A 26,749-nucleotide genomic window follows, 5' to 3' on the forward strand; every position below is an offset into this window, starting at 1 on the left:
ATTCCAGTAAGTACGAACAACCGTCATAGAAACCTTTTTGAGCAACATAGCACAATCCCACTGAAACCAGACAACACTAAGAATCTACACACTACCCCACACACTACCAAACCACACCCACTACCACACCACACTCTTGGTAGTCGAGGACGCAAAGTGAAAATTCTGCTAATTATGACCGCTTAGGTTTTTTCAGTGGGAAAAAATCTCAATTATTTTATCACCACCCGGTTGAATCACACTCAAGTTTCCCCCCTCTTACGTAACGCTCAAATGTAAAAAATGAGCATCGGCCTAATCTCGAAAATAAAGTCCTAGGCGTTTACATATGGAACATTATGTAAATATCAAAGGAAAAGTTGAACACAAGATACCATATATAATTAAACTATTTACCCCCCGCCCACACAATACACAAGCGCACGTGCACGCACAGTCATAGCACACAACGTAAATACTACACATCAAAAGTACAACCAATAATTTATGAAAATATGTACCCACTCGCTCACTAATAGTCATTTTAGTTCATACTGGAAAGGGATGCGCTGTTGAGAAATATTCAGGAGAAAAGGTGGGTCTCGAGACTGTATTTGAAAGGTTGCAGCAGCGAAGATGAGTGACGGAGAGGCTGAGAAAGCTGATTCCAAAGAAAGGGGGCTGGTATGAAAAACTGCGTTGGCCATACGTTTTGGTTCGAGCAGGGGGGATGGGATCCTAAGCATACGGGTGTCGCAAGAAGAGCGGAATTGGCGTGAGGGTATGTAAGGATGAACGAGATCAGAGTGTGTGGACCAGAAGCCTCAATGAACTTAACCAAGACTTTGAAAATAATTATTTCTAAAATACTCTTACAAATACAAAATGTCTACAGTCACCAATATGCGATGGGACAAACAAAATTCCTCCCCTTGACGTGGCGACTTGACCCTGACGGCCATCGTGCATGTCAACCGATTTCTGAAATTGGGGTTGCTTGCTGAGGAAGAGCTTAACACCTACCCTTCCAATTTCTTTGTCAGCATGTATTTAACCATCAATGGATTAATTTTTTTTTTTTAACTGGATTCTACCATGGACAACTACCCACCCTTTTGCTGTGGGTTCTTTAACGTGCACCAAATGCATACTGCTCACGGTTCTTGCTTATTGTCTCGTCCAAAAGGATAGCATCCACACAACTAAACATAGTGGGTTGGAGTAAAAAAAAAAACAACCCCGAACAATCCAAGCCGGTGTGTTATTAGATCATGTAAAAACACGAGTCGCTGTCGGTGCCATGACCAGCTCCTGGCAATGCCACCCAAGCTAGACGAATCACAGGCAAGTAAAGTGTCTCCAGATTTGGGCAGTGGGCTTAAAAAAAAAAAAAAGCGCATTTTCATTAAATTTTTTCTCTCTCGTACTCAACAGCTAAACTTCGTGGATAATTTTTACATTCCAATATCCAAGTCCCGAGTTTTATTTTCTCTATAAATGTATGCATGTTTGTTTTTTTAAAAAGTGCTGAGGCCTATTTCATGGAAATTTATGCTTTTTGCAATGCGGATATGCGAGAGATCCACCCTTAACGTGTAAATTCTTCCTTCCCCACAGCTATATGCCTGCTACAACTTCCCTGGACCAGCACTGTGTGAGACAACTGCAAAAAAGACGAGAGGCAAGGCCTTCAACTCACTTGTGATACACTTAAAAAAAAAAAAGTTAAAATGTTCTGTATTATAAAGCTTCGCGTTAAAAACAAATCCTAACCAGATTCGAACCGTGCGTGTTCGGGTGAGAAGAAACTGCCTTATCTATTACAGCATCGTGGCTCCTTAACTGACGTTCTAAAATTTAATATTTGAACATACTTTTTTAAAGGGCGATAAAACAATTGCGGTATTCGCAGTGAGAACGCTGTTTAAATCATATTCTGGTGTATCTTGAGCATTCCAAAAATCTTTAAGGGCAATAAGAAATTCTTTTTAATGGCTATCGCCGCAATCACACTGCAACATTTTTGCCGTTTTCACTAGATGTACAAGTTTAGTTACACCCGCCGGGAATGTAGTACGACACGGTTGATTCAATGTTTTTTATGTTCATTCTAGTTTTAAAGTTGATATGAAAATTTAGTATTTTGTTAAACTAATAACTTGTAGAGCCAAGTACAAGTACATCTAAACGTCGTAAGAAGTGAAAAGGACTTCATTTTGAGAAAAGTCAAGACTGGAAAATTTTTCGTTTCATCATGATCAATGCAAGGGTATTAACTCCATGGTTTACAATTTTTAACTGAATTCAGACTGATTCTGTGGAGATATATATATATATATATTTTTTTTTAATGGCAGTTTGGGGCATAATCCATTAAGTGATGAGGCGTTCACAAATCTTTAAATAAATAACGGTCTCCAACTTTCCATCACATGTTATTGTGTATTGTCCATTGAATATAGGATTGAACGGGCAGGTCAACAACTTGAAACAAAATGGCGTCGTTCACGTTCGAATATGAGCACGCGCTTTGAATGTGTATAAATATGTGTAATTGATTTTTGCCCATGACCTTCAGGGCTCAGCCAACAGATATGTAAAGTCAACTTTTGATTTTAGTATTTTCCGAAAAAAGACCACTTGGGCGAATGAACATAGTGAAAGCCCTGTACACAGTAAAACAAGCTTTTCATATATCGAGTATAATTTCAAAATGTAATGTTTAAGATGAGAAAGATCAGTTTAAAGCAAATTTAAGTCCCCTAGCATTACAGAGTAATTTCCCTTTTTACTGTCTGCACCAAAACGTTTGCAAAATAAATAAAACGTCCATGCTTAGCAAAAGAAGTTCCCGTTTGAACAAAAATGATAATGACTGCTCTTGTGTCAGAATAAGATCAAAGCGCCAAGTTTAGAGAATACAAAAAATATAAACAGTTATTGCAGTTTGCATATAATTAGGCTTCATTTATTTTTTTGTGCCCATCCCAGAGGTGCAATATTGTTTTAAACAAGAAGACTGGAAAGAACTGAATTTTTCCTATTTTTATGCCTACTTTGGTGTCAACTGAAAGTATTTGCAGAGAAAATATCAATGTTAAAGTTTACCACGGACACACACACAGCCGAACACCGGGTTAAAACAGACTCACTTTGTTTACACAAGTGAGTCAAAAAAGGGTGGTTCACTTAAACGGCAAAAATCGATGGAGAATGGCGATTTAGATAGTTGGTCATGCAAATCTTTGTTTTAGTGTTTATGGAATCCATAAACGGCTCAGCTTAGAACGCCAACAGTACCAAGCAAGAATAAATGAAATAAATTTTGTTAAATACTCGTACAAGGTCCACAGGGGAAGTAATGGTATGAGTTACTTTTCCCTGGGGTGGAATGAGTTTTAAATAAAGTTGGGCTAATGACATGGAGTGAGTATGATCAATGTCACGAGTTTTTCTCAATGTGGTGTCACTGTTTGGACAAATCCACATATGTTTCCCATCTGCTAGGCAGATGCCGACAGCAACACAACCCAACGCGTTTGTCAGGCTGGGCCTTGTGTTTATATATATTTGTGTACCTATCAGTGGGATTTAATTTTGCCAGACGACAATTTTGTTGCCATGGGTTCTTTTTCAGTGCGCAAGTGCGTGCTGCACACGTAACCTTGGTTTATTGTCTCACCCGAAAGATTCAGCGCTCAATTTGATTTTCCAGTCAAACTTTAGAGAAAGGGCGAGAGTGGTATTCGAACCTTCACCCCCACGGACTATTGGCAACTGAGGTCTAAACCATTCTGCCACCATCGTAACACCAAGTCATGAACACAAACGAACCCTCGACAGACGCCATGTTCAAACTGTCTAATGGTTGGAGGGCATGAAAGGAAAGCAACTTTCTAATAAGAAATGTCCCAAATAACTTGACCAGTATCGTGTTTTCTGTGGCCCTAATGTGCCTGGTCATGCAACAGATTGGCTTCATATTGAACTTTTTAAAGGGAATGGAGAAAAAAACGAACTTTTTAAAACCTAGTATGGGTGCATGTATGCGCGTGTGTATACGTGCACAGCCATGTGTGTAAAATGAGTGAACACGTGATTATGAACATCCATGCATTGTGTGCGCAAGCAGTGACGGTATTTTCTCACAACTGTGGAAATCGGAGGACAGCAAATTTGAATACATGTCAGCCATTTTGACTGACCTTCACTGGTTGAAGGTCACAAGGCCAAGAAAACTTAGCATTAAGTTTTGGGACTCAACTTTCTACTGGACCATGATTAGGTCTACTCTTTCAGGCAATAGTTACGTTAAACCAAGGTCCCATAAGCAGCGTGAACTTTGCGCATTTAAAAAGAACCCATGGCGAATAAAGGTTGTCCTTGGTAAAAATCCAGTGGATAAAAGCCATTGAAAGTAACTTAGTGCAGCCCATATTTTACAGAAATCATTGAATCCGTTGTGACAAGTCTTAGGGTCAGTAAAGCACAGGCTGCCTGACCCTATTAGTTAGCAATTTACCCAAGTGGTGCCAGGTGGGTTTTTTCTCCACTAAGGAGTCGAGCCGTTCTTTACAAAGCAATGACAAATTTCACTGGTCTCAACCACTGGAGTGAGTAGTGTGTGAGGGGGGTGTGTGTATGTATGCAGTGAGCATGTATGCGGTGAGTATGTATGTGGTATGTATGTGGTGAGCAAGTATTTAACGAGTATGTAGTGTGTGTGTGTGGCTTCTCATTGCTGCCTGTGACTGAAGTGGGATGGTGCTGATGTTCAAAAAGGGGTCTGATGAATGCTTGTACTCTGAAATCACTGAAAGTTGCCAACATTCACACCTGACACGCACTCAGTGAACTCATGCAAAAAAATCATAATTGTGAAAAGACAATATGAAACGTACACTGAAATGCACACAGAAAATGTTTCCAATTGCTTTTTCTTAGAGTTTAATACTCTAGATTGTATTTCATTTGCTTTTTGACCAGTCCATATCTGCTTTGTCTGCACTGATGAAGTACCATCTGAAACACGCAAAAACCACCATGAGCACAATACATGGTATACATTCTCTTGTTCCTGTACATTAAAATAAACTTGAAGATTTAGACAAGTAGCCATCTATACAATACATGATGGCACACAAAACTAAAAACTGCCAATAGCCGACTTGCACATCCTATACACAGAAATACACAGGACGCTCAGTTCTAAAGTCCAGAAAAGGAAAATATATTCAAGATTTGTCCAGTAGGGCAGAGAAAAAGAGCGATTCATCCTATCTGCACATCGTGGGTCAATTTAAAACTGTTCCAATTCACCCTATCTGCACGTCGTGGATCAATTTAACACTATTCCAATTCACTCTACTGCACGTCATGGGTCAGTTAGCACTTTATGTACATCGTGGGACCCACTTTTTTTAAAATTTTTTTTTAGGGTTTTCTTGGGCTGCGCAAAAGGTGGGGAGAGGTTCCACACACAGGCTGCCTTCATGAAACAGCATCGAAATTGAAAGATGCCTATTGGGCCTGATTTCGAAAGGTTTTAGTAAGTAAGCAGCATTCTGTGTCACACATTTTCTTTGGAAACAGTCTTTCAGAGCCACAAAGTCAGAATGGTTGCTTGCATCGATTTACCAAGTTACCAAGTCACCAAGACAAATTGTGGAAAAACATCCCCATTTGATGAATACTTTATATATATATATATATATATATATATATATATATATATATATATATATATATATATATACTAGATTTTAGACAAATGGGGTGCACCAAGTCCCATGATGTACGGTTGAGGTTTAACTGCCACCAAAATGTGCCGAAATTCGGATGGAACAGTGCCTATGAGAGGAATGAGCTCACAGTAACTTGATTAACAAGATCAGAGGACCTACATCTGTGACATGTTGAACATTTGTGTACCAAGGCGAAAAGCCAAACAATTATTGCAACTTTCATCTGTTGGTCTGTTATGTATTGAACAGCAATGATAATCATCACGTGTAATGTTCTGACTAAGTGATCGTAAATACGCAAACAGACATACGTATATGTACACGCAATCTGACTTGTCAGAAACAGGACCTGAAGAGACGCATCTTTTCTTGACTATACTTTCTATAATATCACTATCCTCTTGTTACGGAACACAAGACAGAAAAAAACCGATGGACTGACAATTAACATCGCAGAATGGACGGGAAAAGATACAGGCTTTGACACACAACTCAGTCTGGTGGAGAGTTGAAGGCCAAAGTCAGATCATGAACTCACCTGCTGAAAGTGTGAACTCAAGCTTCTAACAGCTTTGCATAGCAATATCCAAAGTCGAAGAATCGGTCTCTGAAAGTAGAAATAAACGGGTTTTTTTTTAGCGTGTAAATGCACTGATCAGCAATTTTGTCATTTAAAATCGTGTAAAGTATACAGCACAGAATTACCCATTTCAAATGAAGTTTGACCATATTGAAATAGTACCTAATTGCAGGAATTTCTTTTGGCTATCTACTCATAAGCACACTATGTTCATTGTCCAACATGTATAAATTTACTAATCAAATGTAACTGTTCGTCATAAATAATCTAAGCTGTTTTGTCACATGCATAGTCAAATTTATTCTGTCGTTGAGATGGTAGAATTGTTGCAATACAAAGGGTGACTTGCTGCGTAGATGGAGATTTTTCGTTAGTCCCGTGTCTTCACAATGCAGTTTCTAAGTCATTTAAATTAAATTAAATTAAAAATATTGCTTAGAGCCCAGCCGACCAAGTCATTTAAATGAAAATATTTCAACCCTCAGGTTACTGACAATACTTGGACTTTTGAAAAGGAACCCCCAAAATGTTAGGCGAGTCATGGCCACAAGATGTCCACAGCAGAATTCAAAGCTACCCCCACTGCTAGAGCAGTTAAAGTCTATGGCAAAGGTCCAGAAAGAGCTGGCTGGAACAGGACTATTGATAAACCACTTCTGTTTTCTTCACCCGTCTGACTTCGTGTTGACTGTACTCAACTCTTCCTGATATTTCATCTTCTGTACATTTGTTTTTCCACTCCGCATTAGCATCTGCGTCTGATTCTAAACCTTACATCACTACCCCCCCCCAACCCCACTCCCCCAAAATGCAGAAGTTCTTCAGTTAGCTATGAAGCTGCATGGATGCCTGAAAGGAAAATGTCAACGCAATAGTGTCCAATGATAAGCACACAAGCACATGCTTCGAATTTACTATGACCACCATCAAAATTTGTGGCTTATTAGCCCTGTAGTTTTAACTGCACACGCGCACAACCTTTGACTCGGTGCCAGATGGAGCTCACCCAGAGATACGAGGACTCGACCCTCTAAAACATTGAAACCCTGAACACGACTCCAGCACTAAACTTAACTTGAGGACGCAAGCCAATACTTCATTGAACTAACATGTCTTTTCAATTTACTATGTCACAGCAAAGTAACAGTGGACCAGTTTGATGGTAATTTGGCTGATCAAGATCTTTGCTCACCTCCCAAACCCCTCAAGGTCAAATTGGTAGTCTTGATGCTAGTCTTCTGAATAAGATTAACAGTTCCCGTGTGCAACATGCACTTGCATGTAAAAGAATCCATGGAAACAAGGGTTCTCGAAATTTACTCACCCCCGCCCCCCTCTACAAGACCGTGAGTGGTGGTCTGGATGTTAGTCTTTCAGTTAAAACTGACTGAAATCCTGTATTCAACATGCACTTGGCACACAAATGGCGGCAACAAGAGTTGTCCCTGGCAACATTATATAGAAAAATCCAGTTTGAATGGGGAAGAGATGCCCATATTCACAGAAATCTGGTGACAAAGTGACTTCCACACAGGTCGTGTGGCATATAAACTGTGGTAATAGACTCACGAGAAAGGGGAGAGTAGGGTGTCCACCCGGTGCAGCACAGCACCGGCAGGCACAGTGAAGGTGAAGTTGCCCCACAGGTATGGAGTTGGTGTGCAATCCGTCATCTGCACGGAGGTCTCCCCTGAACAGGTAAACATGCAAGACATGATCATGTATCAAACTGCGATCGAAAAAGGCAGAAGAGAAGGTGAAGACAAGGAAATGTAACAGGGTCACTATCAGGGCTGAATTTGGTTTTTCAATCACTGCTGCAGGAGCTGCTGGGGCCATATCGTTTATCAGGTCGGCTGTCACCTCGTCAACACATGAAGTGACAGGCAGTTTACCCATTGTTGTGATTTTCGAGTCCAACTAAACATGTTCGAAATATCACTTTCAATGTCAGGTTTATGCAGTTTATTTTGTGCAAGGAAGAAAACTTGAAACTAAATTAATAAAACTTGGAAAGCGCGTTTAAATGTCCTTACATCTGGAATTCACATGTCAGCTGAGGAATATTTTTTTCATGTTTTCTTTCTTGCTGGTTTTACATTGCTAACTGAGATTGAATGTGTGACATGCATCCACACCACAACCTGTGCAAAAGGATTTTATTTTTACATGCTGGGCTGTATAAGTACCGTTGTTACTCAGCCAACACTAGTCCCAATTAGCTGAACTGTATTCACAGCAATTCCACCGATTAATCTAGACAATATTTTTGACAGATCAAGAAGCCAACTATTTTCGAGCATAATCAGTTCATTAAGCTGAAATCAGAAAATCGCCTGCTCTGGTCAAAGCTACGTGTGTCTTGGGGGGGAAAGGTGATGCGGGAAGGGTGGGGTTGCATGTCGTTACCTGAGGGAGTGAGGATGGGGCAGCAGCGGAAAGACAGGTCGTAGTCATTTTTCTGGTTAGCACGTGCAGACATCTGCCAGCCGGTGATCACGGAAGAACCATGGCACTGGAAGCTGGTAATTCCGGGCGTCCGTCTCTCACCTGTGGCAGTGAAACGTTGCACAGGCTAAAAGTTGGCTACAAACAGGTTCACTGGACAGGAAAATACAGTTGCTTGTAACTTCATACACCTTCAGTACCAAATTTGTCTACAGATGTATTTGTAATGCAAATAATGATAGGTAACATTTCAGTTCTATTAGCCTGTTTCAAACAGCTTTGCATTTTTCCAGAAACAATGAGGAACTGCATGGAAGAAAGGCTTAAATCAAATGGAAGACCGTGCACACATACACGCACACAAAGTGTACACACAGCAAACACAAAGCGACACACCAGTCCCACTGACCTGCCCATGAACAATTCATGTGATCCACCTGAAAGAACAGAAGGTTCCGGCAGGAGAAGAGGAAACCCGGGTAAGCAGCTTCGGTGAACTTCATGCTCAAAATCACCAACGACTTGATGTCTGACAAGAACGACCCTTCCGGGCACTCAAACGTGCTCATGGAAATCGGGTAAACTTGAGGACCATAAGTGCCCTCGTCCAACGCTCGATCCATGGATTGTCCGCCTTCAGGCTTACCGGAGCTGGCTAGCGGTGTGGGACTGATCACATGATCAAAGAACTCAACAGCAGTGGCATCTTCAGCAGCAGTAGCATCTTCACTGTCTCCAAACCCACGTTTTCTGTCGACTGGCTTGGTGGGATCAAAGCTGATTCCTTCTCTTTCCTCTCGATGCACAGAATCGATTCCATTTGTCGGCAATGGCTTGCAGTATCTGAAGGTGAATTTTCGGTCTCTGAAAGGAGAAATGTTTCTAGTTATTTCTGCAGGTCGTATTGATATTTAAATCATGTAGAGGATATAGCCCAACAATAGCTGTCTCTAGTGCAGTTTGACAGTTACAGATCCTAATAAAGGAATCTTGTCCGTCAAGTCAGTTGAAATAATAGTGCTGTAGGGTACACTATTCAGTCTACTCGTGAAAAACAAGCAAACTAAGCTGCTTTGTCATATCCATAATGAAATGCATTTTATTGTTGAAATGGTAGAACTGATGCAAAACCAGAAGATTCGCTGCACGGAAGAATAATTTGCTTCCTTTTCTCTCCAAAACCCCGTAGCCTTTTCTGCTTATTTCTTTATGATGCACCACCCCCTACCCAAATTCATTAAGGCAGAAAAACTTGAAACCTCACGTTACCGATATCCGAGCGTTTGATAAGGGGCTCCAAAATGATGGTAGAGTCATGGCTGCAGTAAGTCTACATTAGAATGCCAGGATAATCTAGAACCCCCTCCCCCCCCCCCCCCCAAAAAAAACAAACAAAACAAACGCATCGAATCCATGGTAAAGTTCCAGACAAGCTGGCTGGATGTCCCGAAATTTCCGGACTGCTTAATCTCTCCACTGACTTGTGTTCAATGCTCTTCTCTCCAACTGTTGCTGATATTCTATCTTCTGTACCTCATACATCTGAATGTTTTCTACCCCACATTAGTATCCGATTCTCAACCTTATGTCATAACCCCATCCCCAACCCCACCTCCCAAATGCTGCAAATCCTTCAATGAAATATGAAGTTGCATGGCTGCCTTGGAGGAAAATAAGCACAATACAGTCCAGTAACATGCACAGAAACACATCCTTTGAACTAACTATGACCAACAGCAAAGCTGTCTTGTGGCTTATAAATCCTGTGGTTGTAACTGCATACAAGCACAGTTTTATTCAGTTCCAGATGGAAGTTGCCCAGAGAGACACTGAGGACTCCACCCCCTGTAACAGTGAAACCCTTAGCACCATGACACTAAAAGGTCAATGAACTATGTTCTTTCAATTCACTATTGTCAACAGCAAAGTATCAGTGGAGCAGTTGTCTGGCATTTGGCTGACCAAGATCATTACTGACCCAAATCCAACAAGACCAAATTGGTAGTCTGGATGCTAGTCTTTCGAATAAGATGAGTTGCCATGTGCAGCATGCACTAGCAGGTAAAAGAATCCATGGAAACGAAGGGTTTTCCTCGACATTCAATCACCACTCCCAATCCAGTTTGGACGATGTGCGATGGTCTGGGTGTTGGTCTTTCAGATATGACAAACCGACAGATCCTGCATGCAACAGGCTCTTGACGCACATAAATTACAACAAAAGGGTTGTCCCGGGCAACATAATGTAGAAAATCCGCTATGAAAAGGAAAAAGCAAGCCAAAGTTAGAAACCTGGTGACAAATAATTTCCACAAAGGTCTTGTGGATTATCAACCCTGTGGTGAGAACCGACTCACGAGAAACGGGTGAGTAGGGTGTCCACCCCAGTCAGCGCAGCACCAGCAGGTACAGTGAAGGTGAAGTTGCTCCACACCTCGTATTGAGTCTCCCCGCAATCCGTCATCTTCACTGAGGTGTCTCCTGAACAGGCACACACGTGAGATAGGCATGGTCATGTAGCACACTGCAGATCGAAATAAGGTGAAGTCTTATCAAAGGTTGGCTGTCACCTCGACGGGCGCAACAGCCGAGTGGTTAAAGCGTTGGACTGTCAATCTGAGGGTCCCGGGTTCGAATCACAGTGACGGCGCCTGGTGGGTAAAGGGTGGAGATTTTTACGATCTCCCAGGTCAACATATGTGCAGACCTGCTAGTGCCTGAACCCCCTTCGTGTGTATATGCAAGCAGAAGATCAAATACGCACGTTAAAGATCCTGTAATCCATGTCAGCGTTCGGTGGGTTATGGAAACATACCCAGCATGCACACCCCCGAAAACGGTGTATGGCTGTCTACATGGCGGGGTAAAAACAGTCACACGTAAAAGCCCACTCGTGTGCATACGAGTGAACGCAGAAGAAAGGCCGTCACCTTGTCAACACAGGAAGTGATGGGCAGTTTACCCATGGCTGTTAATCATGTCCAACTATGTTCCAAGCATAACAGTCAACCACTTTTAGCTTTATGCAGTTTTTGTGTCAGGAAGAAAACTTTGGAATCAAAACTTGGAAAGGGCATTTAGAATGTCTTTACATATGAAAATCACATGTCAGCTGAGAATTTTTTGGGTTTCGTTTTCCTCTTGCTGGTTTCTTTGACACTTAACTGAAGAGATTGTGTGATGTATCCGCTCTCAACCATGTGCAAAAGGATTTTTTACATGCTGGGCTGTAAAAGCACTGTTGGCGACTTAAATTCCAGTTAGCTGAACTGTATTCACAGCAGTTCCAACTTTTTAATCTAAAATATTTTGACAGATGAAAAGTATTTCGAGCACAGGATCAATTCATTAAACTGAAATCAGAAAAGCGCCTGCTCTGGTCAAAGCTACCTGTCTTGGGGGGAAAGGTGATGCGGGAAGGGTGGGGGTGCATGTTGTTACCTGAGGGAGTGAGGATGGGGCAGCAGCGGAAAGACAGGTCGTAGTCATTTTCTAGGTTAGCACGTGCAGACATCTGCCAGCCGGTGATCACGGAAGAATCATGGCACTGGAAGCTGGTGTTTCCATGTTCCCGCTTCTCACCTGTGGCAGTGAAATGGGACAGGTATTAACAGAACCATGTCATCTCACCTCACGTAAAGTATTCACCTCTAGTACTTTCTCGGGTAAACACAGGATGTCGAAGTCTAATGTTCTTAGCTTTGCATCTCCGTGCAACTCAACGTGTTTTATAAGTCATTGAAAACATCGTAATGGCTAACAATGTGACAAAAAAATACGCTGTCATCAATCTATGGCATGATTCACTGGTTATCTTGTTCCTAGAAAATCAAGGTCAGTTCGTGGTAACGATTTCCTTCACCAGCACCATCTAACTAGGTCATGACACCAGTAGTGACAATTTCACACTCACAGCCTGTATGCAGTCAATGTTCTGCCTTCCATGGAGTGACATACAATCATTTGTTTATTCTGTCACTTATGTGTGGTCAACGGTATTGTCGCTTTCAGTTTTTCCACTCACCTTGAGATTTCACAGAAAATGCTTAACATAACCAGTTCTATTGATTAAAGTAACTTCTATTCTTTAGAGTCATTGTTCTTGTTAATGCATCTCAAGACCATAGTAGAAAAGCGGTTCCTTTTTCTCCCATTGGTATGGTGCATGCAGAAGCAATGTACATTCACCCTTATGTGCAACTGCTGCTTAACCTGCGGCTCTGAATGTATTTGATAATTTTGGTATGAATATGATAGTGATAAAATACAGTAACAAGAGAGGCAAGGCCTTCAAGACTCACTTGTGATACACTTTAAAAAAAATCTAATCGTTAAAATGTGTTCTGTATTTATTATAAAGCTTCAGGTTAAAAAAAAAAAAGTCCTAACCAGATTCGAACCCCGCGTGTTCGGGTGAGAACTGCCTTATCCATTACACTATCGTGGCTCCTTAACTGACGTTCTAAAATTTAATATTTGAACATACTTTTTTAAAGGGCGATAAATCAACTGTGGTATTCGCAGTGAGAACACTTTAAATCATTCTGGTGTATCTTGGGCATTCAAAAAATCTTTTAAGGGCAATAAATTTTTTTTCAAGTCTGCGGTAAAGGAGATGTGGCTATTGCCGCAATCACGCTGCAACATTTAGCCGTTTTCACTAGATATAGATAGATGTACAAGTTTAGTTACACCCGCCGGGAATGTAGCACGACACGGTCGATTCAATTTCTCTTATGTTCATTCTAGTTTTATAGATTTAAAGTTATGAAAATTTAGTATTTTGTTTAACATGTAGAGCCAAGTACAAGTACTTCTAAACGTCGTAAGAAGTGAAAAGGACTTATTTTGAGAAAAGTCAAGACTGGAAATTTTTTCGTTTCATTGTGATCAATTCAAGGGTTATTAACTCGCATGGTTTACAATTTTTAACTGAATTCCGACTGATTCTGTGGATATTTTTATGGCAGTTTGGGGCATAATCCAGAAAGTGATGAGGCGTTCACAAATCTTTCTCTGAATATTTAACGGTCTCCTCCAACTTTCCATCACATGTTATTGTGTATTGTCCATTAAATATAGGATTGAACGGGCAGGTCAACAACTTGAAACAAAATGGCGTCGTTCGCGTTCGCGAAGAATATGAGCACGCGCTCTGTGAATGTGTATAAATATGTGTACGCAACTGATTTTTGCCCAGGACCTTCAGGGCTCAGCCAACAGATCTGTAAAGTCCACTCGTCGCATTGATTTTTAGTATTTTCCGAAAAAGACCACTTGGGCGAATGAACATAGTGAAAGCCCTGTACACAGTAAAACACACAAGCTTTTTTATGTATTGAGTATAATTTCAAAATGTAATGTTTAAGATAAGATCAGTTTAAAAAAAATTAAGTCCCCTAGCATTAATTACAGAGTAATTTCCCTTCTTTACTATCTGCACCAAAACGTTTGCAAAACAAATAAAACTTCCATGCTTAGCAAAAGAAGTTCCTGTTTGAACAAAAAATGATAATGACTGCTCTTGTGTCAGAATATCAGATCAAAGTGCCAAGTTTAGAGAATACAAAAATATAACAGTAAATGCAGTTTGCATATAATTAGGCTTCTTTTATTTTTTTGTGCCCATCCCAGAGGTGCAATATTGTTTTAAACAAGACTGGAAAGAACTGAATTTCCCCTATTTTTGTGCCTAATTTGGTGTCAACTGACAAAGTATTTGCAGAGAAAATGTCAATGTTAAAGTTTACCATGGACACAGACACACACACATAACCGAACACCGGGTTAAAACAGACTTTGTTTACACAAGTGAGTCAAAAGAAACGTTACAGATACAAACAAAACGATATTCTGTTGAAACTCGGCCACAAAAGAGCTACACTGGAGCAGGAAAACAGTTGCTTGTAACTTCATACACCATTACCAAATTCCTGGCTACAGAAGTGTTTGTAATGCAAATAATGGAAGCAAGACCGCGTACACATTCACGCACATCCAGCGTACACACTGCCAACAAAAAGCAACACCAGTCCCACTGACCTGCCCATGAACAATTCATGTGATCCACCTGAAAGAACGGAAGGTTCCGGCAGGAGAAGAGGAAACCCCGGTAAGCAGTTTGGGTGAACTTGCTCACAATCATCCACGACTTGATGTCTGACAAGAACGACCCTTCCGGGCACTCAAACGTGCTCACGGGAATCGGGGAAACTTGACCAGAAGTGGCCTCGTCCGACGCTCGATCCATGGATTGTCCGCCTTCAGGCTTACTGGTGCTGGCTGGCAGTGTGGGACTGATCACATGATCAAAGAACTCAACAGCAGTGGCATCTTCAGCAGCAGTAGCATCTTCACTGTCTCCAAACCCACGTTTTCGGTCGACTGGCTTGGTAGGATCAAAGTTGATTCCTTCTCTTTCCTCTTGATGCACAGAATCGATTCCATTTGTTGGCAATGGCTTGCAGTATCTGAAGGTGAATTTTCGGTCTCTGAAAGGAGAAATGTTTCTAGTTATTTCTGCAGGTCGTATTGATATTTAAATCATGTAGAGGATATAGCCCAACAATAGCTGTCTCTAGTGCAGTTTGACAGTTACAGATCCTAATAAAGGAATCTTGTCCGTCAAGTCAGTTGAAATAATAGTGCTGTAGGGTACACTATTCAGTCTACTCGTGAAAAACAAGCAAACTAAGCTGCTTTGTCATATCCATAATGAAATGCATTTTATTGTTGAAATGGTAGAACTGATGAAAAACCAGAAGATTCGCTGCACGGAAGAATAATTTGCTTCCTTTTCTCTCCAAAACCCCGTAGCCTTTTCTGCTTATTTCTTTATGATGCACCACCCCCTACACAAATTCATTAAGGCAGAAAAACTTGAAACCTCACGTTACCGATATCTGAGCGTTTGATAAGGGGCTCCAAAATGATGGTAGAGTCATGGCTGCAGTAAGTCAGTCTACATTAGAATGCCAGGATAATCTAGAACCCCCCCCCCCTCCCCAAAAAAAACAACAAACGCATCGAATCCATGGTAAAGTTCCAGACAAGCTGGCTGGATGTCCCGAAATTTCCGGACTGCTTAATCTCTCCACTGACTTGTGTTAAATGCTCTTCTCTCCAACTGTTGCTGATATTCTATCTTCTGTACCTCATACATCTGAATGGTTTTCTACCCCACATTAATATCCGTTTCTCAACCTTATGTCATAACCCCATCCCCAACCCCACCTCCCAAATGCTGCAAATCCTTCAATGAAATATGAAGTTGCATGGCTGCCTTGGAGGAAAATAAGCACAATACAGTCCAGTAGCATGCACAGAAACATCCTTTGAACTAACTATGACCAACAGCAAAGCTGTCTTGTGGCTTATAAATCCTGTGGTTGTAACTGCATACAAGCACAGTTTTATTCAGTTCCAGATGGAAGTTGCCCAGAGAGACACTGAGGACTCCACCCCCTGTAACAGTGAAACCCTTAGCACCATGACACTAAAAGGTCAATGAACTATGTTCTTTCAATTCACTATTGTCAACAGCAAAGTATCAGTGGAGCAGTTGTCTGGCATTTGGCTGACCAAGATCATTACTGACCCAAATCCAACAAGACCAAATTGGTAGTCTGGATGCTAGTCTTTCGAATAAGATGAGTTGCCATGTGCAGCATGCACTAGCAGGTAAAAGAATCCATGGAAACGAAGGGTTTTCCTCGACATTCAATCACCACTCCCAATCCAGTTTGGACGATGTGCGATGGTCTGGGTGTTGGTCTTTCAGATATGACAAACCGACAGATCCTGCATGCAACAGGCTCTTGACGCACATAAATTGCAACAAAAGGGTTGTCCCGGGCAACATAATGTAGAAAATCCGCTATGAAAAGGAAAAAGCAAGCCAAAGTTAGAAACCTGGTGACAAATAATTTCCACAAAGGTCTTGTGGATTATCAACCCTGTGGTGAGAACCGACTCACGAGAAACGGGTGAGTAGGGTGTCCACCCCAGTCAGCGCAGCACCAGCAGGTACAGTGAAGGTGAAGTTGCTCCACACCTCGTATTGAGTCTCCCCGCAATCCGTCATCTTCACTGAGGTGTCTCCTGAACAGGCACACACGTGAGATAGGCATGGTCATGTAGCACACTGCAGATCGAAATAAGGTGAAGTCTTATCAGAGGTGGCTGTCACCTCGACGGGCGCAACAGCCGAGTGGTTAAAGCGTTGGACTGTCAATCTGAGGGTCCCGGGTTCGAATCACAGTGACGGCGCCTGGTGGGTAAAGGGTGGAGATTTTTACGATCTCCCAGGTCAACATATGTGCAGACCTGCCAGTGCCTGAACCCCCTTCGTGTGTATATGCAAGCAGAAGATCAAATACGCACGTTAAAGATCCTGTAATCCATGTCAGCGTTCGGTGGGTTATGGAAACATACCCAGCATGCACAACCCCGAAAACGGTGTATGGCTGTCTACATGGCGGGGTAAAAACAGTCATACACGTAAAAGCCCACTCGTACGTGTGCATACGAGTGAACGCAGAAGAAAGGCCGTCACCTTGTCAACACAGTAAGTGATGGGCAGTTTACCCATGGCTGTTAATCATGTCCAACTATGTTCCAAGCATAACAGTCAACCACTTTTAGCTTTATGCAGTTTTTGTGTCAGGAAGAAAACTTTGGAATCAAAACTTGGGAAGGGCATTTAGAATGTCTTTACATATGAAAATCATGTCAGCTGAGAATTTTTTGGGTTTCGTTTTCCTCTTGCTGGTTTCTTTGACACTGTTACACTGAAGAGATTGTGTGATGTATCCGCTCTCAACCATGTGCAAAAGGATTTTTTTACATGCTGGGCTGTAAAAGCACTGTTGGCGACTTAAAATTCCAGTTAGCTGAACTGTATTCACAGCAGTTCCAACTTTTTAATCTAAAATATTTTGACAGACGAAAAGTATTTCGAGCACAGGATCAATTCATTAAACTGAAATCAGAAAAGCGCCTGCTCTGGTCAAAGCTACGTGTCTTGGGGGAAAGGTGATGCGGGAAGGGTGGGGGTGCATGTCGTTACCTGAGGGAGTGAGGATGGGGCAGCAGCGGAAAGACAGGTCGTAGTCATTTTCCAGGTTAGCACGTGCAGACATCTGCCAGCCGGTGATCACGGAAGAATCATGGCACTGGAAGCTGGTGTTTCCATGTTCCCGCTTCTCACCTGTGGCAGTGAAATGGGACAGGTATTAACAGAACCATGTCATCTCACCTCACGTAAAGTATTCACCTCTAGTACTTTCTCGGGTAAACACAGGATGTCGAAGTCTAATGTTCTTAGCTTTGCATCTCCGTGCAACTCAACGTGTTTTATAAGTCATTGAAAACATCGTAATGGCTAACAATGTGACTGAAAAAAATACGCTGTCATCAATCTATGGCATGATTCACTGGTTATCTTGTTCCTAGAAAATCAAGGTCAGTTCGTGGAAACGATTTCCTTCACCAGCACCATCTAACTAGGTCATGACACCAGTAGTGACAATTTCACACTCACAGCCTGTATGCAGTCAATGGTCTGCCTTCCATGGAGTGACATACAATCATTTGTTTATTCTGTCACTTATGTGTGGTCAACGGTATTGTCGCTTTCAGTTTTTCCACTCACCTTGAGATTTCACAGAAAATGCTTAACATAACCAGTTCTATTGATTAAAGTAACTTCTATTCTTTAGAGTCATTGTTCTTGTTAATGCATCTCAAGACCATAGTAGAAAAGCGGTTCCTTTTTCTCCCATTGGTATGGTGCATGCAGAAGCAATGTACATTCACCCTTATGTGCAACTGCTGCTTAACCTGCGGCTCTGAATGTATTTGATAATTTTGGTATGAATATGATAGTGATAAAATACAGTAATAAAAGAAACGTTACAGATACAAACTAACGAAACGATATTCTGTTGAAACTCGGCCACAAAAGAGCTACACTGGAGCAGGAAAACAGTTGCTTGTAACTTCATACACCATTACCAAATTCCTGGCTACAGATGTGTTTGTAATGCAAATAATGGTAACATTTCAGTTAGCCTGTTTGAAACAGCTTTGCATTTTTCCAGAAAAAAATGGTGCACGGAAAAGAACTGTATGGAAGAAAGGCTTAAATCTTAATGGAAGCAAGACCGCGTACACATACACACACATCCAGCATACACACTACCAACAAAAAGCGACACCAGTCCCACTGACCTGCCCATGAACAATTCATGTGATCCACCTGAAAGAACGGAAGGTTCCGGCAGGAGAAGAGGAAACCCCGGTAAGCAGTTTGGGTGAACTTGCTCACAATCATCCACGACTTGATGTCTGACAAAAACGACCCTTCCGGGCACTCAAACGTGCTCATGGGAATCGGGGAAACTTGACCAGAAGTGGCCTCGTCCGACGCTCGATCCATGGATTGTCCGCCTTCAGGCTTACCGGTGCTGGCTAGCGGTGTGGGACTGATCACATGATCAAAGAACTCAGCAGTGGCATCTTCACTGTCTCCAAACCCACGTTTTCTGTCGACTGGCTTGGTGGGATCAAAGTCGATTCCTGCTCTTTCCTCTTGATGCACAGAATCAACTCCAGTTGGCAATGGTTTGCAGTATTTGAAGGTCAATATCTCGTCTCTGAAAGCGGAAAAATTCGTTTGAGTTATGTCTGCATATCTACAAGTCGTATTAATGATATTTAAACCATGTAGAGGATATAGCCCACCATTAGCTGTCTAGTGTAGTTTGACAGTTACAGATCCTTGATACAGGAATCTTGTCCAAGTCAGTTTAATGCTCAAATAGTGCTGCAATACAGGTAATTCCCTGCAAATCAAATTCAAGTGCACTTTTTTGTACACTATTCTGTTAACTCGTGTAAAAATGAGCAAATTAAGCTGTTTAGTCATTATCCATAGTGAAATGCATTTTATTGTTGAAATGGTAGAACTGATGCAAAATCAGAAATGATTTGATGCAGATGGAGAATTAGTTTCCCTCTTTTTTTTTCTTTCTTTTTTTTTTTTCTTTTTTTTTTTTTTTCCAAAGGTGGCCTTTTTAGGCCAGATTTGTTTACGATGCATTTCCGCCCAAAGTTGTTAAGGTGGAAATGTTTCAATTCTCAGGTTACCGATAAGCTTTTGAAAAGGAACCCCAAAATGTGAGTTATGGCTGCAGGTTGTCTACAGGTTGTCTACATTAGAATGCCAGGTTAATCTGGGACCACCGCAAAAAGAGCAGCATCGAATCCAGGTTAAAGATCCAGACACGAGCTGGCTGGCTGTTCCGAAATGCCGTAATTTCCGGACTACTTAAACATCCGTTCTCTCCACTTGACTTGTATTAACTCCTCTCCAACTGTTGCTGATTTTCTATCTTCTGTACCTCACATTTGTGTCTCCTTTTCAACCCGACATTATCTGATCCAATTCAATTCAAAATACTTTGCTTTACCAAATCAGAAAATTCTTTCTGTTCACTCAAAATGCCCACCAGTAAATAAAAAAACGAGCAACACACCCTTCCCTGATCACAATGCACACAGTCATGTATTATAAAAAAAAAAAAAGATTAAAATATTACATCTCAAGATAGTGAAACGCGTGCGTGCGTCCGTGTGTGTGTGCGCATGTGCGTGAGAGGGAGGGGAGGGAGGGAGGGAGGGAGGGAGAGAGAGAGAGAGATCAAAAAAGGAAAATATTCAATATGATAATTATAAACATTAAACATGCCTATCAACAAATATCAAATCGAAAAACGATTGAGCAACTGACATTTGATCACAACGCACATATAAATTATGTAAAAAACATTCAGGTGAGAAAAAATTCTCAACCTTATGTCACTACCCCCTCCCTAACTCCAAAATGCTGCAAATCCTTCAATGAAATTTGAAGTTGCATGGCTGCCTTCAAGGAAAAAAACATTGTAATACAGTACAATAAGCACATGCTTTGAATTTACTATGACCAACATCAAAGTTACCTTGGGGCTTATAAGTCCTGTGGTTATAACTGCACACACGCACACGCTTTTATTCAGTTCCAGATGGAACTCACCCAGGGTTCCACCGTCTGGAACGAAATCCTTAAAACTATGACTCCAGCACTAAACGTTACATGAAAACAAGCCAATAGGTCATTGAATTAAACTATGTCCTTTCAATCTACAATCATCAACAGCAACCAGTTGTCTGATGGTAATTTGGCCGACTAAGATCTTTACCGACTTCCTAAATCCCTCAACAAGACCAAGTGGTAGTCTGGATACTAGTCTTTCGAATAAAATGCACATGCACGTAAAGGAATGCATGGAAACAAGAGGGTTCTCCTCGACATTTACTCATCCAAATCCACGCCACTAGACCATGAGTCTGGTTGTTAGCCTTTCAGATAAAACTGACCGAGATCCAACATGCACTTGGCGCACATACATGACGGGAATATAAGAGTTGTCCCTGGCAACACTATGTAGAAAAAAAAACTTTGAATGGGGAAGAGCATCTTAATTTCACAGAAATCTGTTGACAAAAAGTGACCAAAACAGGTCATGTGGATTATGTAACCTGTGGTAAGACTCACAAGTCTTGTGTGAGTAGGGTGTCCACCCCATTCAGCGCAGCACCAGCAGGCACAGTGAAGGTGAAGTTGCTCCACACCTCGTATTGAGTCTCCCCGCAATCCGTCATCTTCACTGAGGTGTCTCCTGAACAGGCACACACGTGAGATAGGCATGGTCATGTAGCACACTGCAGATCGAAATAAGGTGAAGACAAGGAAATGTAACAGGGGCACTATCAGGGCTAAATTTCATTTTTTTCAATCACTGCTGCAGGATCTGCTGGGGCCATATCTTTTATCAGAGGTCGGCTGTCACCTCAACACAGGAAATGATAGGTGGTTTACCCATCGCTGTGTTTATCGAGAAAAAAACAAACAAACAAAAAAAAAAAAACGACGTTCGAAACATTACTATCAGTCACACCCTATCTTAGGTTTATGCAGTTTCATTTGTGCCAGGGTGGAAACTTAAATGAATTCAGAAAACTTGGAAAGGGAGTTTAAAATGATCTTGCATCTGAAAATCACATATCAGCTGAGTTGTAAAAGACTTATTTTTCGGGATTCGTTTTCTTCTTGCTGGTTTGTTTTACACTGCTTGACTGAACAGACTGAACGTGTGACATGTATCCACACCCCACCCTGTACAAAGGGATTTTATTTTTACATGCTTGGCTGGTAAGTACCATTGGCTACTCACCCAACACTAATCCCAATTACCTGAAATGTATTCACAGCAATTCAACTTTTTAATCTAGAATATTTTGACATGAAAATATCCCAACATTTTTCGAGCACAATATCGGCTCATTGAACTGAAATCAGAAAAGCGCCTGGTCTGGTCAAAGCTACGTGTCCTGGGGGAAAGATGGTGCGGGAAGGGTGGAGGTGCATGTCGTTACCTGAAGGAGTTATGATGGGGCAGCAGTGGAAAGACAGGCTGTAGTCTTTCTTCCAGCCAGTGATCACGGAAGAACCATGGCACTGGTAAAAGATGGTTCTGTGCTCCCGTCTCTCACCTGTGGCAGTGAAACGTTGGACAGGTATTCAGACAGGGCCATGTCATTTCACCTCACATTCACCTCCAATGGCTTCACATTTACGATTAAACTATTGGTCTGTCCTGCTCTCAGCTCTGCATTCATGGGCTCCATGTTTTATAGACAATGGAAAACATTGTCCTTGGCCCATTTTGTCAGAATAGAGACTGCTTTAATTGTATTTAATGGTGCCATTTAACTGGTTATATATGTATATATATGTGTATGTGTGTGCGTGTTATATATATATATATATATATATATATATATATATATATATATATATACATACATATACATACACATCTTGAAAAACGAGATTTTTGTGATACCGATTTTCTGTAGTCTGTAGTTCGTAAGGAAAACTAAGTGCATGACAAACAGTGAAATGCTCACCCATTGTGTGCAGTAAATGGTCAACAGTATTCACGCCTACATGACACCCTCACCCTCCAGAGACTTCACAAAAAATGCTTTTAGTCATTTCATTACGAGTCACTGGTTTCAGTTGCATTCATTAAGTCATTGCTCTTGCAGTGCATCTGAAAACTGATTCCGTTCCTTTGTCCCTTTATGTATGCAGTAAAAAAAATGGATTTGTGTTTCGCTTGTCCTGCAGCTCTAAACACATTCAATACATTTGGTATAGCTATATTAAAAGAACGTTACAGATACTCGCAAAACATTGTCAAAACTTCGATTCACTCGAAAAAAAGGCTTCATGGAAACGTCATGTGTGTGTGTGTGTGTGTGTGTGTGTGTGTGTGTGTGTGTGTGTGTGTGTGTGAAATCTGACTGGAAACGATTGATCAATGCCTGAAGGCAGCTCGTATTTGGCTCTATCCAGGTAGGCAGCCTGATGTGCAAATGACTAAAGGGCTTTGAGCCTGGTATGACCGAGGATAGGCGCTACAGGAGTATCCATATCATGGAACACCAAAATGCAGTTGCTTGAAACTTCATACACCTTATAAGTATAAATTCCCAGCTACAAGTACAAGCTACAACATTCCCCCACTCCCACCCCCCAGCCCTCCCCACGCACATTACAAACAATCCAATCCAACTGACCTGTCCACGAACAATTAACGTGATCCACCACCAAGTCCGTGAGGTTCCTGCAGGACCAGACGAAGTTACGGCCATCACCCGAGTGGACGTCTGACAAGAACGACCCTTCCTCACACTCGAACTTACTATCGGGGATCAGGGAAATTTGGTCCGAGGATTTTTTATCAGGTTGGTCAGATGTTACGTTGTCAAGGTGGTCTGAGGCTGCATCATCAAGTTCGACAGAGGTCCCGTTAGCAATCTGGTCAGAGACTTTCTCTTTGGGGTGAACAGATGTGTCGTTACGTCCAGAGGTTTCATTACCAACGGTGCCATCTTGGGTTTGAGATCTGTCATCGGGAGTCTCGCTTGAGTGAATCTCACTGTCAGACAAGGCTAACAGGTCTTCAAAATCAATTTTTTCAGCCATATCGTTTCTGTACTGGGGGTAGTTCTTGATGTATTCCAGTTCGTTTTTGCTTCCAACGAGACTTTCACCACCAACGCTGTATTGGTCTCCCGCATGATAGAATTTACTGACCTGATGTTTTAAGTTTTCAGCCCCACCCTGTTGTAATCTGCCAGTGTGCCTGGTGCCTTGCTGTGTACTTCCGTGTCTCTGATTGTCAAGCAGCTTGTAGAGGCTGCGCAGTCTTGAGCTTCTGTCAAACAATGTGTAGGCGGGACCCCATGGCCCACGGTTTGTGGCTGAACCAGATCCATGCTGACTTGAACGCTTGTTCAGCTGGTTCAGAAGGAAATCCAAGGTGTCCTCACTCAGTGCGTCTCCGTTAGATCTGTCAATGTGTTTGGAATGGCCACTTGTTGAACGGCTCATGTAAGACTGGTCTTTCTCAGACTGGTCATGGAATGAAGACATGCCGTGCGACTGGTCACCGAACAGATTGTCATGGTCAGATTGCTTACTGGGAGTAGTGCTGTCGAGGTTAGGAGAAACAGCACGGCTGTCAGAGCGATCCTCATTACGGCCCTTGTCAGATGGGTCATGACCGTTTACCAGATTTCCGATGAAGTCGTGAAGCTGACGCTGGACATTGTAAAGGTTCTGTTCAAATGGAGACTGCTTGTGGAGTTGGCCAGGGAAATGACGTAGAGACTTGGAATAGTCATTCTGGTCAGTGTGCCGGTGAGTAGGATGTTGAGAGTAACCCCTGTATGCCTGTATGGTGGCTGTAAAAACAGCCAACACAACCACCCACGTCTGCACACGAAAAATGAGGTAATCCGAAATTTAGAATGAGTAAAAACACCGCTGAGAATAAAAAGACAATACGTAACTTTCTTCAAACAAGAACCAAATGAGAACTAAAAACTGAACACGTGAGCAAGCATGTGAACGAACCGTGCATAATGAAACCGCGGAAGCTTGACTAATAGATATTGTCCAATAATTCAACATAATTTCTTTAGTTTCCTATCCGATCTCAATACGTGCACGTGTTTTAAAGTCAATCACGCTACTTGCACTTAGCAACAACCATCCACCCCTCCCAAAGTTTTAACTGGAAGCGGGAAATGTCAGACTTTCCACGAGAGTTAAATATTTGGCGTTTCAGTGAATACAAATCGTTTTCAGAAAAAAAGCAGTTCTTTAACATGAACAAAGTTTAAATTCACAATGCCTGGTGAAACTGCTGCTAGTAATTAAGGGCACGAAAGGGGGTAGGGGTGGAGGAGGAAGAATCAAAGACAAAATGACAATTTTAAAACTACAGTTGGTTTGAGTTAAGTGTCAGAGGGAAAAGGTCAAGAGAGCAAAATAAGAGAATTAAGACCTTTGGTACTGTTAATTGCTTCTACTTTAGTTAATGAAGGTCTGAAGATAACAGGTTTTGGCACTTAAACATGACCCGTTTCTTGGTGTCGAGTTATTTTGTATATTCAGTGTGGCCAATGGTTATCTAGAAATTTAAACCGTGAATGACAGGTCAGACCGGTGCGAACAACTCAAATTTGTCATAAGTCTGGGGGATACAGCTAATTTTATATTTTGGGGTCGGGATCCTCAATGTGCAGCTGTTCAAAATATTGACTGGCCGATCCCACTTCTTGACCACTTCATAAGTTTTGACGAGTGAAAACTGGTAAATAGGTGTTAAGTCTCAAACGATACATATTTAATGAAACGACTGTTCAAAAGCTTCAGTTTGGTTCGTCACCCCTTTACTAGTTCCGACTTCCATGCCAAAGCCACAAACGCCAAAACAGACCCGCCTTTAAAGCGCCCTCAATCATTGCCATTTATTTGGCGTATTGTCAGAACGCACATTTGCCGAATTTGTGAAGGACGTCACAGGTTTAACTCCCTTTGTAGAGACCATTACACCCCAATCTCAAAAGAAAAAATGCCTATTTTCAGATTAGTGCTCCTCCCGTACACTGATAACCTCCGTCACAATGAAGCTCGGCTTTTCCTCCACGCTCTTCAAATCAAAATCATGTTGCTTATCACCCAGCAGCCAACCGCAACTTAAGGGGTCATTTCAAGTCCGATAACCCGTCAGTTCTTTAAAACCAGAAGTCGGGACAAAAATAACGCTAAGAGGTAAATGAAAACAGCGCAGAAAAAAGGAAGAATTTGCACCTACCTCATTCAGTCAATGTACAGATTCGAATTTATTATAATTCCTTCAGGAACTGGAAGTAAACGGGAAAAACATCTCGGAACATGGTTATGGATCTAGCTGAAAAAACATGTTTGTTATCACTAGTTCATTCTTTCACTTATAGTTCCTGTCATTTGGTGTTTTTCTACGTTATGCTCTTTTAAGCAAAAGATAAATTAACATTGATCATGAAATATCAATGTTGCGGCAAATTCAATTTGCATTCCCGGTACATGCATGTTTACTTTCCTCGTGGGAAAACTGAAATTCTTGGTGTGCGTGTGCGTGTGCGTGTGTGTGTGTGTGTGTGTGTGTGTAATATATATATATATATATATATATATATATATATATCAATTGCAATCAATCTTGAAGGGGGAGGCGAGTGGTCAAGGGGTGCAACTCAGTCTGAACAGTGAGCATTGACGCTGACAGCTTGTGACGGTAATCATTTACAAACATTTTGTCGAACACTGGTAACAGCCATTGACAATACTGGGAACTGACGCTGAATGTAAACATTAAGATTTGCCTAAATATATATAGTAACCTTCGCAGTACAGTTTCCACATTTCCCCCTAAACACCCCCTTAAAAAACAAAACAAAACCCCCTACAAAAAAAATAACATTCGCAACAACTTTCAGTATGATGAAATGTTTTAAAAACTACCTCACCTATATAAGTTGAATGACCATGACAAAA

The 26,749-nt window shown here is 41.6% G+C and overlaps 1 protein-coding gene across 1 annotated transcript in view; it reads right to left on the minus strand.

Annotated features, from left to right (window-relative positions):
- Positions 1–4,909: 4,909 nt before the first annotated feature.
- LOC143277936 (uncharacterized) overlaps positions 4,910–26,749 on the minus strand; it is a 55,174-nt gene continuing 33,334 nt past the window's right edge. Inside the window, exons 10-21 of the mRNA XM_076582915.1 lie at positions 21,350–21,473; positions 18,982–19,406; positions 17,819–17,959; positions 16,728–16,851; positions 14,794–15,242; positions 12,193–12,333; positions 11,109–11,232; positions 9,161–9,615; positions 8,713–8,853; positions 7,873–7,993; positions 6,262–6,330; positions 4,910–5,001 (exon numbers count right to left, since the gene is read on the minus strand). Coding sequence (XP_076439030.1) covers positions 6,279–6,330; positions 7,873–7,993; positions 8,713–8,853; positions 9,161–9,615; positions 11,109–11,232; positions 12,193–12,333; positions 14,794–15,242; positions 16,728–16,851; positions 17,819–17,959; positions 18,982–19,406; positions 21,350–21,473 — 2,297 coding nt within the window. The 3' untranslated portion in view covers positions 4,910–5,001; positions 6,262–6,278. The remainder of the gene's footprint in view (positions 5,002–6,261; positions 6,331–7,872; positions 7,994–8,712; positions 8,854–9,160; positions 9,616–11,108; positions 11,233–12,192; positions 12,334–14,793; positions 15,243–16,727; positions 16,852–17,818; positions 17,960–18,981; positions 19,407–21,349; positions 21,474–26,749) is intronic.

This window comes from Babylonia areolata, chromosome 35 (genome assembly GCF_041734735.1).
Source record: "Babylonia areolata isolate BAREFJ2019XMU chromosome 35, ASM4173473v1, whole genome shotgun sequence".
Classification (NCBI taxonomy): Eukaryota; Metazoa; Mollusca; class Gastropoda; order Neogastropoda; family Buccinidae; genus Babylonia; species Babylonia areolata.